The 13,897-nt window shown below is 31.4% G+C and overlaps 1 protein-coding gene across 8 annotated transcripts in view; it reads right to left on the reverse strand.

Annotated features, from left to right (window-relative positions):
- LOC126735770 (E3 ubiquitin-protein ligase TRIP12) overlaps positions 1-13,897 on the reverse strand; it is an 87,031-nt gene that overhangs the window by 36,473 nt on the left and 36,661 nt on the right. For 6 of the 8 annotated variants that reach the window (XM_050439873.1, XM_050439874.1, XM_050439869.1 and 3 more), the window contains 6 exons: positions 10,119-10,321; positions 7,275-7,463; positions 5,957-6,079; positions 5,490-5,904; positions 5,256-5,432; positions 1,608-2,076 (listed from right to left, as the gene is read on the reverse strand). In XM_050439873.1, the coding sequence (XP_050295830.1) occupies positions 1,608-2,076; positions 5,256-5,432; positions 5,490-5,904; positions 5,957-6,079; positions 7,275-7,463; positions 10,119-10,321 (1,576 nt within the window). The remainder of the gene's footprint in view (positions 1-1,607; positions 2,077-5,255; positions 5,433-5,489; positions 5,905-5,956; positions 6,080-7,274; positions 7,464-10,118; positions 10,322-13,897) is intronic. The other 2 variants (XM_050439871.1, XM_050439870.1) reach the window with 2 other exon arrangements.

Genomic DNA, 13,897 nt, shown 5'->3' on the forward strand with positions numbered 1-13,897 from the left:
AATGAGCAAAATAGCAAACATTTAAATTAGAAGGAATTTTAAAATTATTGTTATGTAAAATATTTTTTTACAGTCTTCCAAAATCGTTGATCCTGTGTTTCTGATAAACTTTCAAAGTAAGCATTCTTTTCGCGGATAATTGCATGTTGATTAAAATTTCTTATACTACGGTAGTAACTCCAATCAACAAAACAATAAGCCTACTACCGAGTTTTTCGAAAATTTTTGAACTTGCAATTCCAATCAGTGCAATTTATTGAACCCACACCAGCATGACTACACTTTAAATAAATCTACTTAGGCAGCTATTTTTTAATTTACAAAAGCCATTTTAAAAAAGTTAAAAATAATTTGGTGCTAGGATTTTTCTTGGATCTGTGAAAGGCCTATGACTGCTATTTTATTAATAACTTTGGTCAATGATCTTTTCTTTACAGCAGATGGTCAAACAAAAAATATTACATGTTATGCAGATAACACAAATTTAACAGTAGGGAGGATAAACTTCAAAGGGGTTGTAAGCAAAGAAGACACTTTATTGAGAAAAGCAAATAGTTGGTTTACAAATAAACTCATCCTGAATAAAGAAAAGACCAACATAATAATGTTTTGCACAAGATTATCAAGAATACAGAAAGCCACTAGCTTGCTTGTTCTTAATGAGGAAGTAAATGTGGAAAAAAAGACCAACTTTCTAGGTCTGCACATCAATGAATTTTTCGCTTGATCTGATCATATATCCAATCTTTTAAAAAGCTTAACTCAGTCTGTAATAGTACCTACTAATCGTGGGGTAGGTACACGAGAAAGTACATGAAAAATAATGTATTTTGAATCCATTTTAAGGTATGGTAAGTGAAATCAATGCTTTATAACTGTATATGTACTTTATATAATGGAATCATTGATTTACTTCTTCCAATCTCAGAGAGGATTTAAAATTGTAAATGTTCCATACATATAACACAAAAACAGTAAATGTTACACCCAATACACCGTCTAGCTATGACAAAAAAGAGTCCGTATTATATGTGTCTTCGTAAATTTTTGAATTCTTTATTTCTTTTAGAGCATATCTGGTCTCTAGGTAATTTTTCACCCGATGTATGGTTTTTGCATAAAAAATTAAAAACCATTAAAAAGTTTTTTTCATTCAACTTTACCGCCCTGTAGTGTAAAATCTAAGACGTTTAGGACATATGTTCATAGGAACTTTTTTGCTTGATTTGGTCCAAGGACACGTCCCTAAATATTTTCGCAATATGAAAAAAACACCCTGTATATTGTAATACAATTAGAAATTAAGAATTTTTGAATTCATACAACTTCCAATTTTATACTTTAAATATTTTATGAGCATTATTACTTAATTTAGTAGGTAATTTTTTGAACTGCAATGGTGCATATTTATTAATTAGATTTTTGATATCAGTATTTAAAAAATTTATAGCTAAGAAAAAATTAATTAAATCTATAAAAAAAAGGTATCCTGATTAAGTAACGTGTATTTTTACTGACATCCCAACATCTCTTTCCAATTCATAGTTTTATCGCGTAAATAAATTCGATATTAAATCAAAATTGCACAAAAAAAGACGAATATTTACCTGAAATTCACTCCAAAATTCTCAGGCAACTTATTCATTAAAATATCGGCCATCTGCAGGGCCCCCACGACGATCCTCAAGTCACTAGAGGCCATCATACCGGCAATATGACTGCTAACCACCTGGTTCTTTAACACGTCCCTCAACAATTCCGGACTGGCATAATAAACCATACGAAGTAACGCTTTTAGGCATTTACATCTTACTGCCGGACCGGCACTAGAGGAATACACCTCGTACAATACCGAAAATAGGGATCGAATAAACGCGGCCGCTAATCCCCGTTCTTCCCTTAAACAGGCGACTCGGGCGTCACGACTGGCCGAACTCGGGCGACTCGTTGACTGAGCGGGTTCGGACGAGTTCGATTTATTACTAGACGGGGTGCAAAGTCTTTGGACCGGCCTCGAGGTGCCCGTGTCCTCGTTTATTTGCTGCATCAAGTGGAAGTCAATTGTATATATCCTACCTAAAATGGGAAATTCATTAAAAAAAAACTATTACCAATCAATAAAATGTGCTGAAATATCACCTATATACAACAAATATGTTTATTACGGAACTCAACAATTATAGAGCAATTTTAGTCCTGAATACATTTTCAAAAATTTTAGAAAAAGAGAGCTATAATCAGTAAATATAAAAATATCTGGGACGAATATAAGGTAAAAAGAAACTTTATTGTAAATAAAATCAGAATAGAATAAATAAAAAGGAAAGTCTATCCGAGCAAATTAAAGTTAAATCATAAATAGTCCAAGAAAAAGCATATAGATTTTATAAATATTTTACTGACAGTGTGGAAGAAATTGTACAAAATATACCCCAGGTAACTTTTAGATGAAACAATTCTTTATTGCCACCTAAGTTAAAAGGGAAAGAAATTCTTAAAAATTAAAAAATATCGGGGATGACTCCTGTGAGTTGGAAAATTGCTAATATTTCTGACGATTTTCTCAAAGCTATAGACTGTGATCCCGTTATTTTTATATATTTACATAAAAGAGCTTTCGGAAATATTGATAGACAAATCTGAATAAGTTAACTTGAACTTTCGGGAGTTGAGTACGATTTATTTGTGTAATAAAGTCCAGCACGTTATGTTCAAAAATTGTATGTCCGAGTCTAATTACGTTAATTGTGGGGTGCCATAGGGAACTGTTATGAGGCCTATATTATTTCTATAATATATAAATGATATGGTTAGAGTTTAAAAAGTGCGAAGTTGTTTTGTTCCCAGATATTGCAATAGTGTATAGAGTAAGAAATGCAAATGAACTTCATAATGTATTTAATTGGGTTTGTGAAAATAAGTTCAGTTTAAATGCGGGAAAATCAAAATTCTGTGTATTCTCTAAGAAATGCTGAAATTATTAATTGTGAGAAAGAAATTAAATATTTCGCAACTATTCTAGTTGCAAACTTAAATCTGAATGCCCTCGCAGACTACCTAATGCGAAAGTTTTCTAAAAGGGTTAGATTTATTATGAAAGTGGGAAATAATCTCCTGATGCATATAATCAATGGTAAATACAAATAAAACTGTTTAAAATGATTACGAAACAGAAAAACAAAATGATATAAATTTGTTCAATATTGTACAAAGACTTAAAAAGTACAACAGTATAAATATTTTTTAGAATTAAACTTAAGACGGCCGCACACCTAAGTTACAAATGTGGCGCCACATTTGTCTTTCGACATAATTTCGTTCAACATTTTGTACATTTGCCACAAATGCGGTACAAGCACGCACATCAGGGCTTAGTTCTGTTCCGCATTTGTAGCTATATCGTCGTCTTCTGATGACGATGATTTTATGATGTGGCAATTATTAAGTCAAAACCGAAGGAAACGTTGTTACTGGGTTCATCTCTATAATAATGGTTGTTCCAAAAAGGGAAATTTTGAAGTATTAAAGCAATTATTAAATCATCATGATGAATTTCAAGCTTACTATAGAATGTTACCTGCAAAGTGTGGTCATATAAGATTTCTCTACTTCCTGAATAAATAAAATGGTTTGTGTAATATCGTCCTTCATTTTTATTTCAAAACGTGACACGACACGCCGCAACAAATATCGGACAGGCTGATTATCCGGGGAGTAAACACAAATGCGGTGTGGCTTCAAATGCCGTTTGGTAGCAAATTCATCTTAGGTGTGTGGATCCAAATTAAATAACACGCGCGCGTTAAATACTGTCCGATACATTTGTGGAAAAGCATTTGTGGCGCAACATTTGTATCGTAGGTGTGCGGCCTGCCTTAACAAATACTACTGTGCTGGTAAAATCTTCCGAACATTCAACGAAATAAACAAAATGAAAGCAAAGAACACAAAATAAAGTAGTAAAAACTATTTTATTAAACGACTTTACTCCAATTGAAGATGTATATAAAATAACAAAACTAGGGGACTTCGGAAAGTTCAGGTCTTTTGGACAAATTAAATTTGTGTACTCTATAAGGCACAAAAAAGTAATAACAAACTGAAGCTTAAATCAGATGGAAAACTAACATTCCTACAATGTAAGAAGTGCAAGTGATTCACGAAAAAAATACTAAAATGTAACAGTGTTACAATAATTCACCAAAGACAGCAGTGGAAGCAAAAACAATAAAAGAACTTTGTCACGACTTAAAATGTATTTAAATTTAATGTAAGCTATAGAGACCTGTGTAATTTAATATTTTTTTTTCTATTAATGTAAATTCTGTCAAACCTAGGCCCTGGCAACGGGAATATTCACTGTTTTACAGTCTTCTGGATTATTAAAATTTGAAATAAGTTTTAAATTTATTAATTATAATTTCCGTGTAAATAGCAATTTTGTTACACAAATTTGTTTTTAATTTTATTATTTTTTGCTACTTTCACCGTCCCTGCAGATAACAGCACCATCTATAGACATTTCGTAAAAAGAAACACTTTAAGTACACAATTAAAAATTACTAATAGTGGTTTATTGGAAAGTTTTAGTACTTAATAAGCAAAAGACAAAATACATTTATTTTTCTCTGATCTTGCTAAAAATAATATGAAATAATTCAATGTCATCTTGGGAAAGTCATATTAATTATTGTTTGGCCAGTAATTTTCTAAAAATCTTCTTGGCATTCGCTTTTGTAACCTTCTATTATGCTACATATAAGAATTGGGTTATAAGGAGAACACGAGAAATAAGTTTAATAAATTATAATGACTTTACCCGATGTATACAGTATTGTCCAAAAGTAAAGCAACAAAACTAATTTTTATTTCCGTAACCCAATTATTTGTGATTTGTATTCTTATTAAGAATTGATTAATTAAGATTCTACTTAATTAAGACTTTATATGTATTCTGCCCTCTTAATGTAAAAATGATATAATTTAATAATACATATTGTAAAAATGGTGTTGTCGTCAGATTGAATAAATAAATAAATTAATAAATGGGACAAGATTTTGTGACTTTCAATTGATAAAAATTGAAACCTAAGACTCCGAAATTTTAACTAAACGTCTATTAAATTTAATTAAAATAAAAAATAATTACTCGACAGAATTGTTAATATAATCAGTATTATTGTTTCTTTTTATTTAATGATGATGACACTATTATTTGATAAATTAAACAGTGAAGAATATATCTATTCCCTTACCTAAAGTGTTTAAACTAACTTCATCGTCGCCCGTTTGATGCGCCGCCTCAATAATCCTACTATCAACTGCACCGTAAGAATGCCACCAACCGCGATCATCTCGCCATTGCCACACCGGCTGATCTTTAGCAATCGTCGTTTGTCTCTCCAGTAAAGCATCCACCGAAAATATCCCATCTAAAACCAACAAATTTCCATAAAAACCACAATTGTCGCCACATTTCCATCACGTACCTGTAGGTAATTTGGGCATCAGTTCCCCTATTAAGCAAGTAATCTCAAACAATTCCTGAGGCTGTCTTTGGACAAGATCGATATTATCCTGACTCACTTCCGCCGACCCGGTTAACAAATACAAAAGGGTTTCCGCGATATTTTGCTTTAGGAGCGTCAAAGCGAGATCGGGACAATTGGCGCACATCACCGACAACATTCGCAATACCGTTATAAAAGTACCGGTACTGATAATGGGCGGAGTGACGACCAGCAATTGTTGCATATTAGTCAAGAGTTCCGGACTGGCGATCTCTTGTAGTCTGGTCGGTTCCAATTGAAAACTATCTACCAGTCGTGAAAAGGCCAAACAAATGCACTCGACGCACTTTTTGTCTTGTTGGGTTAGTCTTGAGGCAAGCAACGGTAAAGAGTCCTGAAAGGGTCTTAAGGGTTTAAAAAAGTTGATTGAAATAGGTTTGACGTACCTGAACGTATTGGAACTCTTCGGATGTGAGGTTAAGGCAACAATTGGCCGTGACGGAAAAAGCGTTTCTTTGGGCATTTATAGGAAAGAAATCCAAGTAGGTTAAGCAGGCCGATACTCCTTTCTGGAATGGAAAAGATGAGTTAAATAGAATACGGTTCGTCTTTTCGGCGTTTTAATAATGGCTTATTGCGCACTTCTTTTTATAGTATAATTTAAGTGAAAACAAGACATTTCTTATAAAAATTAAATGGGTTAAACAGCAGATAATTGAGTCAGTATCCAAAGTAAGAGGCTGTTGAAGTCACGTAGAAACGTATCATCCATTTCTCTCTAAGAGACCAAACGAAAACAAAACAAAGGTAAGAACAAAAAGTCACGGTCTCATCAAATCCATATAACTTTTTCAAAGCTACACGTGTTTTGCTCCTATCGGAGCATCATCAGGCCTAAAAAATACATTAAGATATTTTTTACAAAAAAGAGCGCTTATAAATTATAATAAAACTCATTACCTAGACCTACACAGATCACATTACAACTAACAACAAAAGAAAAGCTAGGTTAAGTTAACAAAGTTAGTTGTTAGTAGGTTAAGTTTTCAAAATCAGGGGTATATTCATTAAGATGTAAAGACTGTAAAGCCATTTACATAGGGCAATCGGGGAGAAAAATTTCCACTAGAATAAAGGAACATACAAGTTTGGTGGACAGGTACAGGGATACTGACATGATTGAAACTAAATCGGCGTTTGCAAATCATTTATTGGCCTCCTCACATGGTTTTTCTTTAACTCAGGGAGCGGATATTTTGCATGAGTGCTCAAAAAGCAAAAAAACTGGACTTTTGAATCTAAAGGTTGCTGGATCGTTCCCCACTGGTGACATTTTACATTTTTACTTTTTTATTTTTTAAGCATACATTTTTATCTATGGTGGGAATTGTTAACTTAACCTAGCTTTTCTTTTGTTGTTAGTTGTAATGTGATCTGTGTAGGTCTAGGTAATGAGTTTTATCATAATTTGTAAGCGTTCTTTTTGTGAAAAATATCTTAATGTGTTTTTTAGGCCTGATGATGCTCCGATAGGAGTGAAACACGTGTAGCTTTGAAAAAATTATATGGATTTGATGAGACCGTGACTTTGTGTTCTTACCTTTGTTTTGTTGAAGCCACGAATAAAATAAAACATATTTAAATAGGCTATACAAAAGTATTTATAAAAATCTAACGGGTGAAAAACAACCTGGAAATAATTGCAATGCACGGTTTTAATACGAATATAAACTTAGTTAACAAATAATAATTGTACGATCTTACCGCTTGTAATATAGACTTGGAGTGTTTCCTGGACAACATATCCAGGGCGGTTAAAGATTGCTCAGCGACATCCATGCACTGGATAACTTGTAATTTTTCCAAAAAAACCGGAACGGCATCCACCACCACTGCCGAAGATCTGGGTAAAGCTTCCATCATGTATGTCAAAGCGCGACAAGCGTGGTTCATCTAGATTGCAAAAAAGCAAGGAAATTATTGTATCAGTAAAATATCGAAAAATAACGGAAATCTCCTTAAAACTTTCATGATGTTGAAAAAATTGTCTGCAATAATATACACAGTTCGATGAAACTTCACAAAAGTCTGCACCTGTTTTGCACTCTTTTTAGGCTCGAACTAAAAAAAAACACACTATTTAAAAAGGCATTTAGGGATGCCAATAAGTGTAGCCTTTTTAGTATAAGCCATTATATTTGTACAAAAATTATTTAAAAGTAGAAACACGGGATCAAGTTACGACGTGTTTTTTTTTTTTAACGCAGATGATATATTTTATATGCGAGTATTGTACATTTTATTTATTATTTTTTATAAAGTAATATCAGCGTTAATTAGCACTGTATTATAGATGTAATAACATATTATGTGTAACTTAAATCCTTTGTAAAGTCCTGAGGATCATCTCATAGAAATCAAAACGTTAAGAAAATATTTGTAAACGTCAAGAAATATATAAAATAAGTTTTGAACATCTAAGAGTCTTTTATTTCGACCTAAATTCAATAAAGCAAAAAAACTTAATACAAACTGAGGTCACGATAAATCTCTCATTTCTACTAATATAATTAATGCATCGAAATTGTCAATTGAATGATAATTATAGAATGTTCGACAAAAAAAAAATCTTAAAATTATATTAGCATTAAAATTACAAAAAAAAAAGAATTTTAATTAAAAGTACAAGACTTTTAGCACTTTTAAGATGGTTTGGTAGTAGGTTTAAAATCCTCAAGATATAAGCATAAGGTCATCCTGTACCTGGTATAAATTTGTAAAAGGATTTTCATTCCTTTCACTCATTTGTCTGCATTCAAGATCTGTAATGATTAATAACTCCAAACCTAAAAAAGCTTGTGGATTTATTAAATATTATAGTAATTTTCGTCTCCTCAAATCAAATTAACTTCTTTGAAAAATGGCAGAGTTTGTCGGAACTTAGGAGTAGTAATAAAATATTGTTAATTTAGTGCGACGTTTCACCGGATTAATGCCAGCTTTCTCAGGCACTAAAATAAAGACATGGATTTGCATAACAAAATACGGAGAAGTCCTTTCCTTAAAAATAGGCAAGAATTACAGCATTTGTTCGAATATAAATACCAAAAAGACAACGCAGTTGAAAGAATTAGAGACTTATAAGAGTAATAAAAAACATATAGTTTGAGTAATAAAAAACATATAGTTTATAAACAAAAAAAACTATTAGCTAGTTCGTTCATTAATAGACGAGATTTGAAAAAAAAAGTAGTTAAGAAAACTAATTAATTACCTTAAAAATCAGTGGTAATCCAAAAACACATTAAAAAAAAACATATGAGATACATTACTCATTTTCTTACTTAAATAAAATTAGTAGGACTTTTTTTCTTTCTAAAGGATCATGACGTCTTTGACAGATCAAACCCTTTCAATTGTGCAGGAATTATCCCAAGCAAACAAACCATAGACCAAAGCAGAATGTACCGCAGCATAATAACATTTTTTAAGGTGTAAGTATCTACAAAATCTCTAAGCTGAAAATTTACATAATTACTACGAGCTGATCTGCCACGTATACTAAGTTCACCTACTCATTCCCGGACAAATTCGTGTCAATGATAATCACCAAAAATTTAGATGAGTTTTATTTATTAATGGTATTTAATCCCTCACTGAGCTTCTATCTTGGACAACTGGAACATACATGAAAAGGATAAAACAGGTCTTTAAACTGTTAATACAAATTCCATTTTCTTGACACTACTAAGAAAGATCAGTTATGCAGTTTCTAGCTCGCATATGAAAAGACTGGTAGTCCTGAGACAATTGTCAACGTATCAGTAGCAAATCAGCATTAATAAAAATCAGAAACAGAATTGAATCAAGGACAGTTCTCTACCCAGTTAGAAAATGTTACACGTCTATTTGCTCTCAGATTTACAAAAAAAAAGTCAGTCAGTCTGGATTCAATATGACAAATATGATTGAAGCCATCTATGTAGCACAGCCTCTTACTGTGGTTTACAGTATCAAACGCTTTAGTAAAATCAAAGAAAATACCATCAGATTTCAATTTTAAATCAAAATTGTATAAAATAAGAGGTAAAAAAGAAGATTATAGCATCTGTAGTGGAGAATCCAGCCCTGAAATAAAGGCATGACAAAATGTTAAAAATATCAAGAAATGCGATAAATTGTTTTTTATAAGATTTTTCGAAAACATAGATAATAAGGCAATTGGCCTATAATTATCACCCTTTTTGTGTAGAGGTAAAATTAGGTTAGAATATTTGGTACTGGGTTCTTCTGTTTATAGGGATCATCATCTGGATCTAACGGTATTTAAGAAATTTGTTTTAGTTTCTGTTGAGTGTGTCGTAAATTCAAATAAATGATAAGTTCTCCAGCTACAAATTCATGTATTCAGCGATATGATAAGAGTTATTTGTAGATCTGATTACGTGTTCTAATCGGGCGAATCAACTAACCAATTTCATTTAAACGTTTTTGCGATACTGTAAATTTTGTTTTAATAAATTTGATTAGTTTCTTCAGTATTTTAAATTTTGTTGCTAGAAATAAAGACTTAATCAATCAAATCAATCGTTAAAAACTTCTACTTACAATATCAAAGTTATGTTCCATTTGCAAAAGATTAACGAGGGCAGGCACCACTTGTTTAACGGGAAACCCAGTTAAAATCTCCTCGTTTCCCATGACTAAAAGTTGGCACATCTCTATCACCGCTTGAAGTTGCTGGCCTTCGTCGCCGTTCGCTTGAAGACCGGGAATGAGGGCTTGAGCTCTTGCTACTGCTGGAAAGAATACTTGTCAAGGAATAGTTTTTTAGTTTAAATGTGTAAAGGCACGAAGTCTAAAAATTACAATTATTATTTTATGAAGCAAAAGAAGAAAACTCAAAAAAAAAACTGTAATAGTTGTCTGCTGGGTGGCTAGTTAAAAATTAATTAGAAAGAAAAAAAATGGTCAATATCAAAAAGTTACATATACAGTCAGTCAAAATGAAACTCGTACACCCCTTACATTTTATTTATTTGTTTACAAAAATATATTTTTTACTTACATAAAAAAATATATATACATTTTATATGATGGCCTTTGAAGGACAAAATAAAAGTAAAAATATATTTTTCACAAAGAAAAAAAAAAAGAAGAAGTTTTAAGAAAAATGAAAAAATTAAATTTACATTCGATTTTACAACTCAAAATGAAACTCGTACACCATTAAAAATATACAGGAAAAAAAACATAAAAAAGAGATTAATATTTTGTTGGTAGTCCTTTATTTTTTATAACATCTGCCAAACGATTGGGCATTGATCGCACCAATTTTTCACAATATTCGGGTGATATTTTAGACCATTCTTCTTGAATCACTACTTTTAATTGCTCTTTGTTTGAAATTTCATGGTTTCTTATAGCAACTTTCAAATGTGACCATAAGTTTTCAATGACATTAATATCTGGATTTTGCGGTGGAGTTTCAAGTACTTTTGGACAGTTATGGAGCAACCAATTCTTTACTTTCTGTGCCTTATGCTTTGGATCATTGTCCTGGTAAAATTTAAATTTTTTTTCAATTCGGACTTTTCGGGCGCTTGCCTTCAAATTCTGCTTAAGTATGTCCAAATACATGTTCTGATCTATTATACCCTCTATAAAATGTAGATTTCCAGGACCTGCAGCTGACATACACCCCCAGACCATGACTGCACCACCTCCGTGCTTTACTGTGGCTCGTAGATTTTGTTCTTTGAGAGATTCATTGGGCTTTCTCCACACCCGTTGTCCATCTGATCCGAAAATACAAAATTTACTCTCATCTGTAAAAATTACGTCCTTCCAAAATAAAAAATCTTTGTCTCTGTGTTCTTCAGCAAAGCTTAACCTCTTGATTTTATTTACCTTACTGATCCAAGGTTTTCTTCGAGCCACTCTACTATGAATATTATTTTTTTTATAAAATTTCTGACTGTTTGAGGATTAACTGTTTTTCGTAAATATTTCTTAATTTCTTTTGCAACTTTCCTGAGGATCCAACGTTCGTCGTACGAATTAAACATTTTTCGAGGGCTTTTCATTACTTTATTTGATATTCTATTTTCACTTTTATAACGATCCACAACTTCTTGCACGGTAGAGTGCGGCCTACAAACCATTTTGGAAATTTGTCGCAATGATTTTCCATCTTTCCAATGCTGTATAATTAATTTGCATTCTACAACGCTTGTTTGTTCACGCTGACGCCCCATATGGTAAAAGAAGGACAAAAAATTAATTAAACTCAATTAAAAATTACACAGGAGTGTTAAAAGTAACAGATGCTCTTAATACCAAGTGCTAACTATAAATAATATTAATGTTATTGTAAAGTAAATATGATGTACGGGTTTCATTTTGACCATAACATTTTCTTATCTCTTATACTTTTTTATGCTCAGCATGCATTCTTTGCATATTTTTGCTCAACAACTTTAACATTTTATGCTGATTGCAGATATATATAGTTGGAAATATTTTGCACGTTATTTGTACAGAATGTAAAAGAAACCTTAGGTGTACGAGTTTCATTTTGACTGACTGTAGAGTGTGTCTCTAAGTTAGCAGCATATGAGAAACTTTTATATTATTAGTTTTAGGAAAAAGAGTTATTCTTTATAAAGAGTTCTGCATGTTCCAAAACCTAAAATGCAATAATAAAATATCAAATTTTGTTAGTCGGATAAGGTTTGTTAAAAAATGTGAATTTCGAACTTTCGCTCAAGAGTACCTTTATTTTTGACAATACCGAAAATTGTTATAAAGTGAAATTGGTTAGAACTAAAAACGATGTTCAAATACGCAATTATATCCTGGTACTTCAAACATAAAAACTAGTCACTTAATTTTTACCGAACACTTATACACTTCAATTACTTAATGTCTGTCTTGTCACTATTTAAAGATGCATTTAAATGAATAAAACCGTAATAATTAATTGTTGTAATAATTTACAAACATTACTAGCCCCTTCAATTCGCTAATGCCTCAATATATCCGCTTTCTCTTTCAATACAGGTTCTATCACAAAAGTTTTCTATTCTCATCATAACTGGAGTAATACTCCTGACGGATTCTGTAATAATTCTTTCCAGACGATCAATATTTGTAAATGGCCTTTGAAGATATAAATTTTGTTTTGAATAACCCCGTAAGAAAAAATCGAGTGACGTCAAATCTGGAGAGCGAGGTGGCCAAACAATTTCCGAAAACCGATGTATAACTCTTTTACTAAAGCAATTTTTTCAAGGTATTGCCTTACATCTAACCTACTGTGGCATGGAGCATCATCCTCTTGGAACCATAATTGTTCACGTGTAAGCAGGGAAATGATGTCAAGAAAATCTTCTGATTCATTCTCTAAAAAGAGATTCATGAAAACAAAGAGATCGAATTATTTTATTTCGGTAAATTCCACAGCACACATTTGTTTTGAATGCATACTGGTCGCAAGTTTTGACGTTAAAATTTGGGCAATTTTAGGAAGAGATTGTTCCATTGCATGAATATGTTGTAGTGACTTATGTAGACACACGGCATAAATACTTTTTCATAAAAACAGTACACAATGGAGCACATGCTCTCTCTCTATGTTTACATGCATGCTTCTAATAATATAAATCAAATACATATTCTATAATGTTTTACAACTATGTAACTTAAATAGTTTTATGTATTAACATTTTATTAAGAAGGTTTTTGGATGTGACAGATTTTAATTTAATTTAAATGACTTTATGACACACTTTTTTCTCAATACTGTTTTTAATGAAATTTAATAAAATTAGGTAGACAAATGTTTTGTTCTAACAACCATTTTTTAACAACATTTTTTATGTTTTTGACATGGTATAAAAAAGACTTCATTGACATTTGTCTGCTATTGGGAATTATTGCCATAATATTATTTTGCCTTATCAAGATTCCATAATTATATATTTGAATAAGTGCTTTATTTTTGGACATATATCTTACTACAGATATAGATATATAGATTTGATTAATCTGCTTCTTTAATGAGTTCAGTAGATAAAAAATATTTTCCACTTCATCTGTATTACCTTCAATATAAATTTTTTTGTTATAATTAGTGAGTTTAAAACATACTGCCAGGATGGTCTCTAATGCAAAATACAATATTATTAGTTCTTAGATCATAAGATTTTTCTTCCTATTAGTTGGAAATTGAATGATTTTGAAAAACTAAATACTAGGACAAAATATTGATATTTTTCCTAAAAAAATCGCAAATTTTCGATTTATGTTCACCTTAGAAAGTAGATTTCAAGTATAAACGGTATTTTTTTAAATCAGTTTTCTTTGAAAACAACATTTCTCTTATA

The sequence above is a fragment of the Anthonomus grandis genome, chromosome 4, assembly GCF_022605725.1.
Source record: "Anthonomus grandis grandis chromosome 4, icAntGran1.3, whole genome shotgun sequence".
NCBI lineage: Eukaryota > Metazoa > Arthropoda > Insecta > Coleoptera > Curculionidae > Anthonomus > Anthonomus grandis.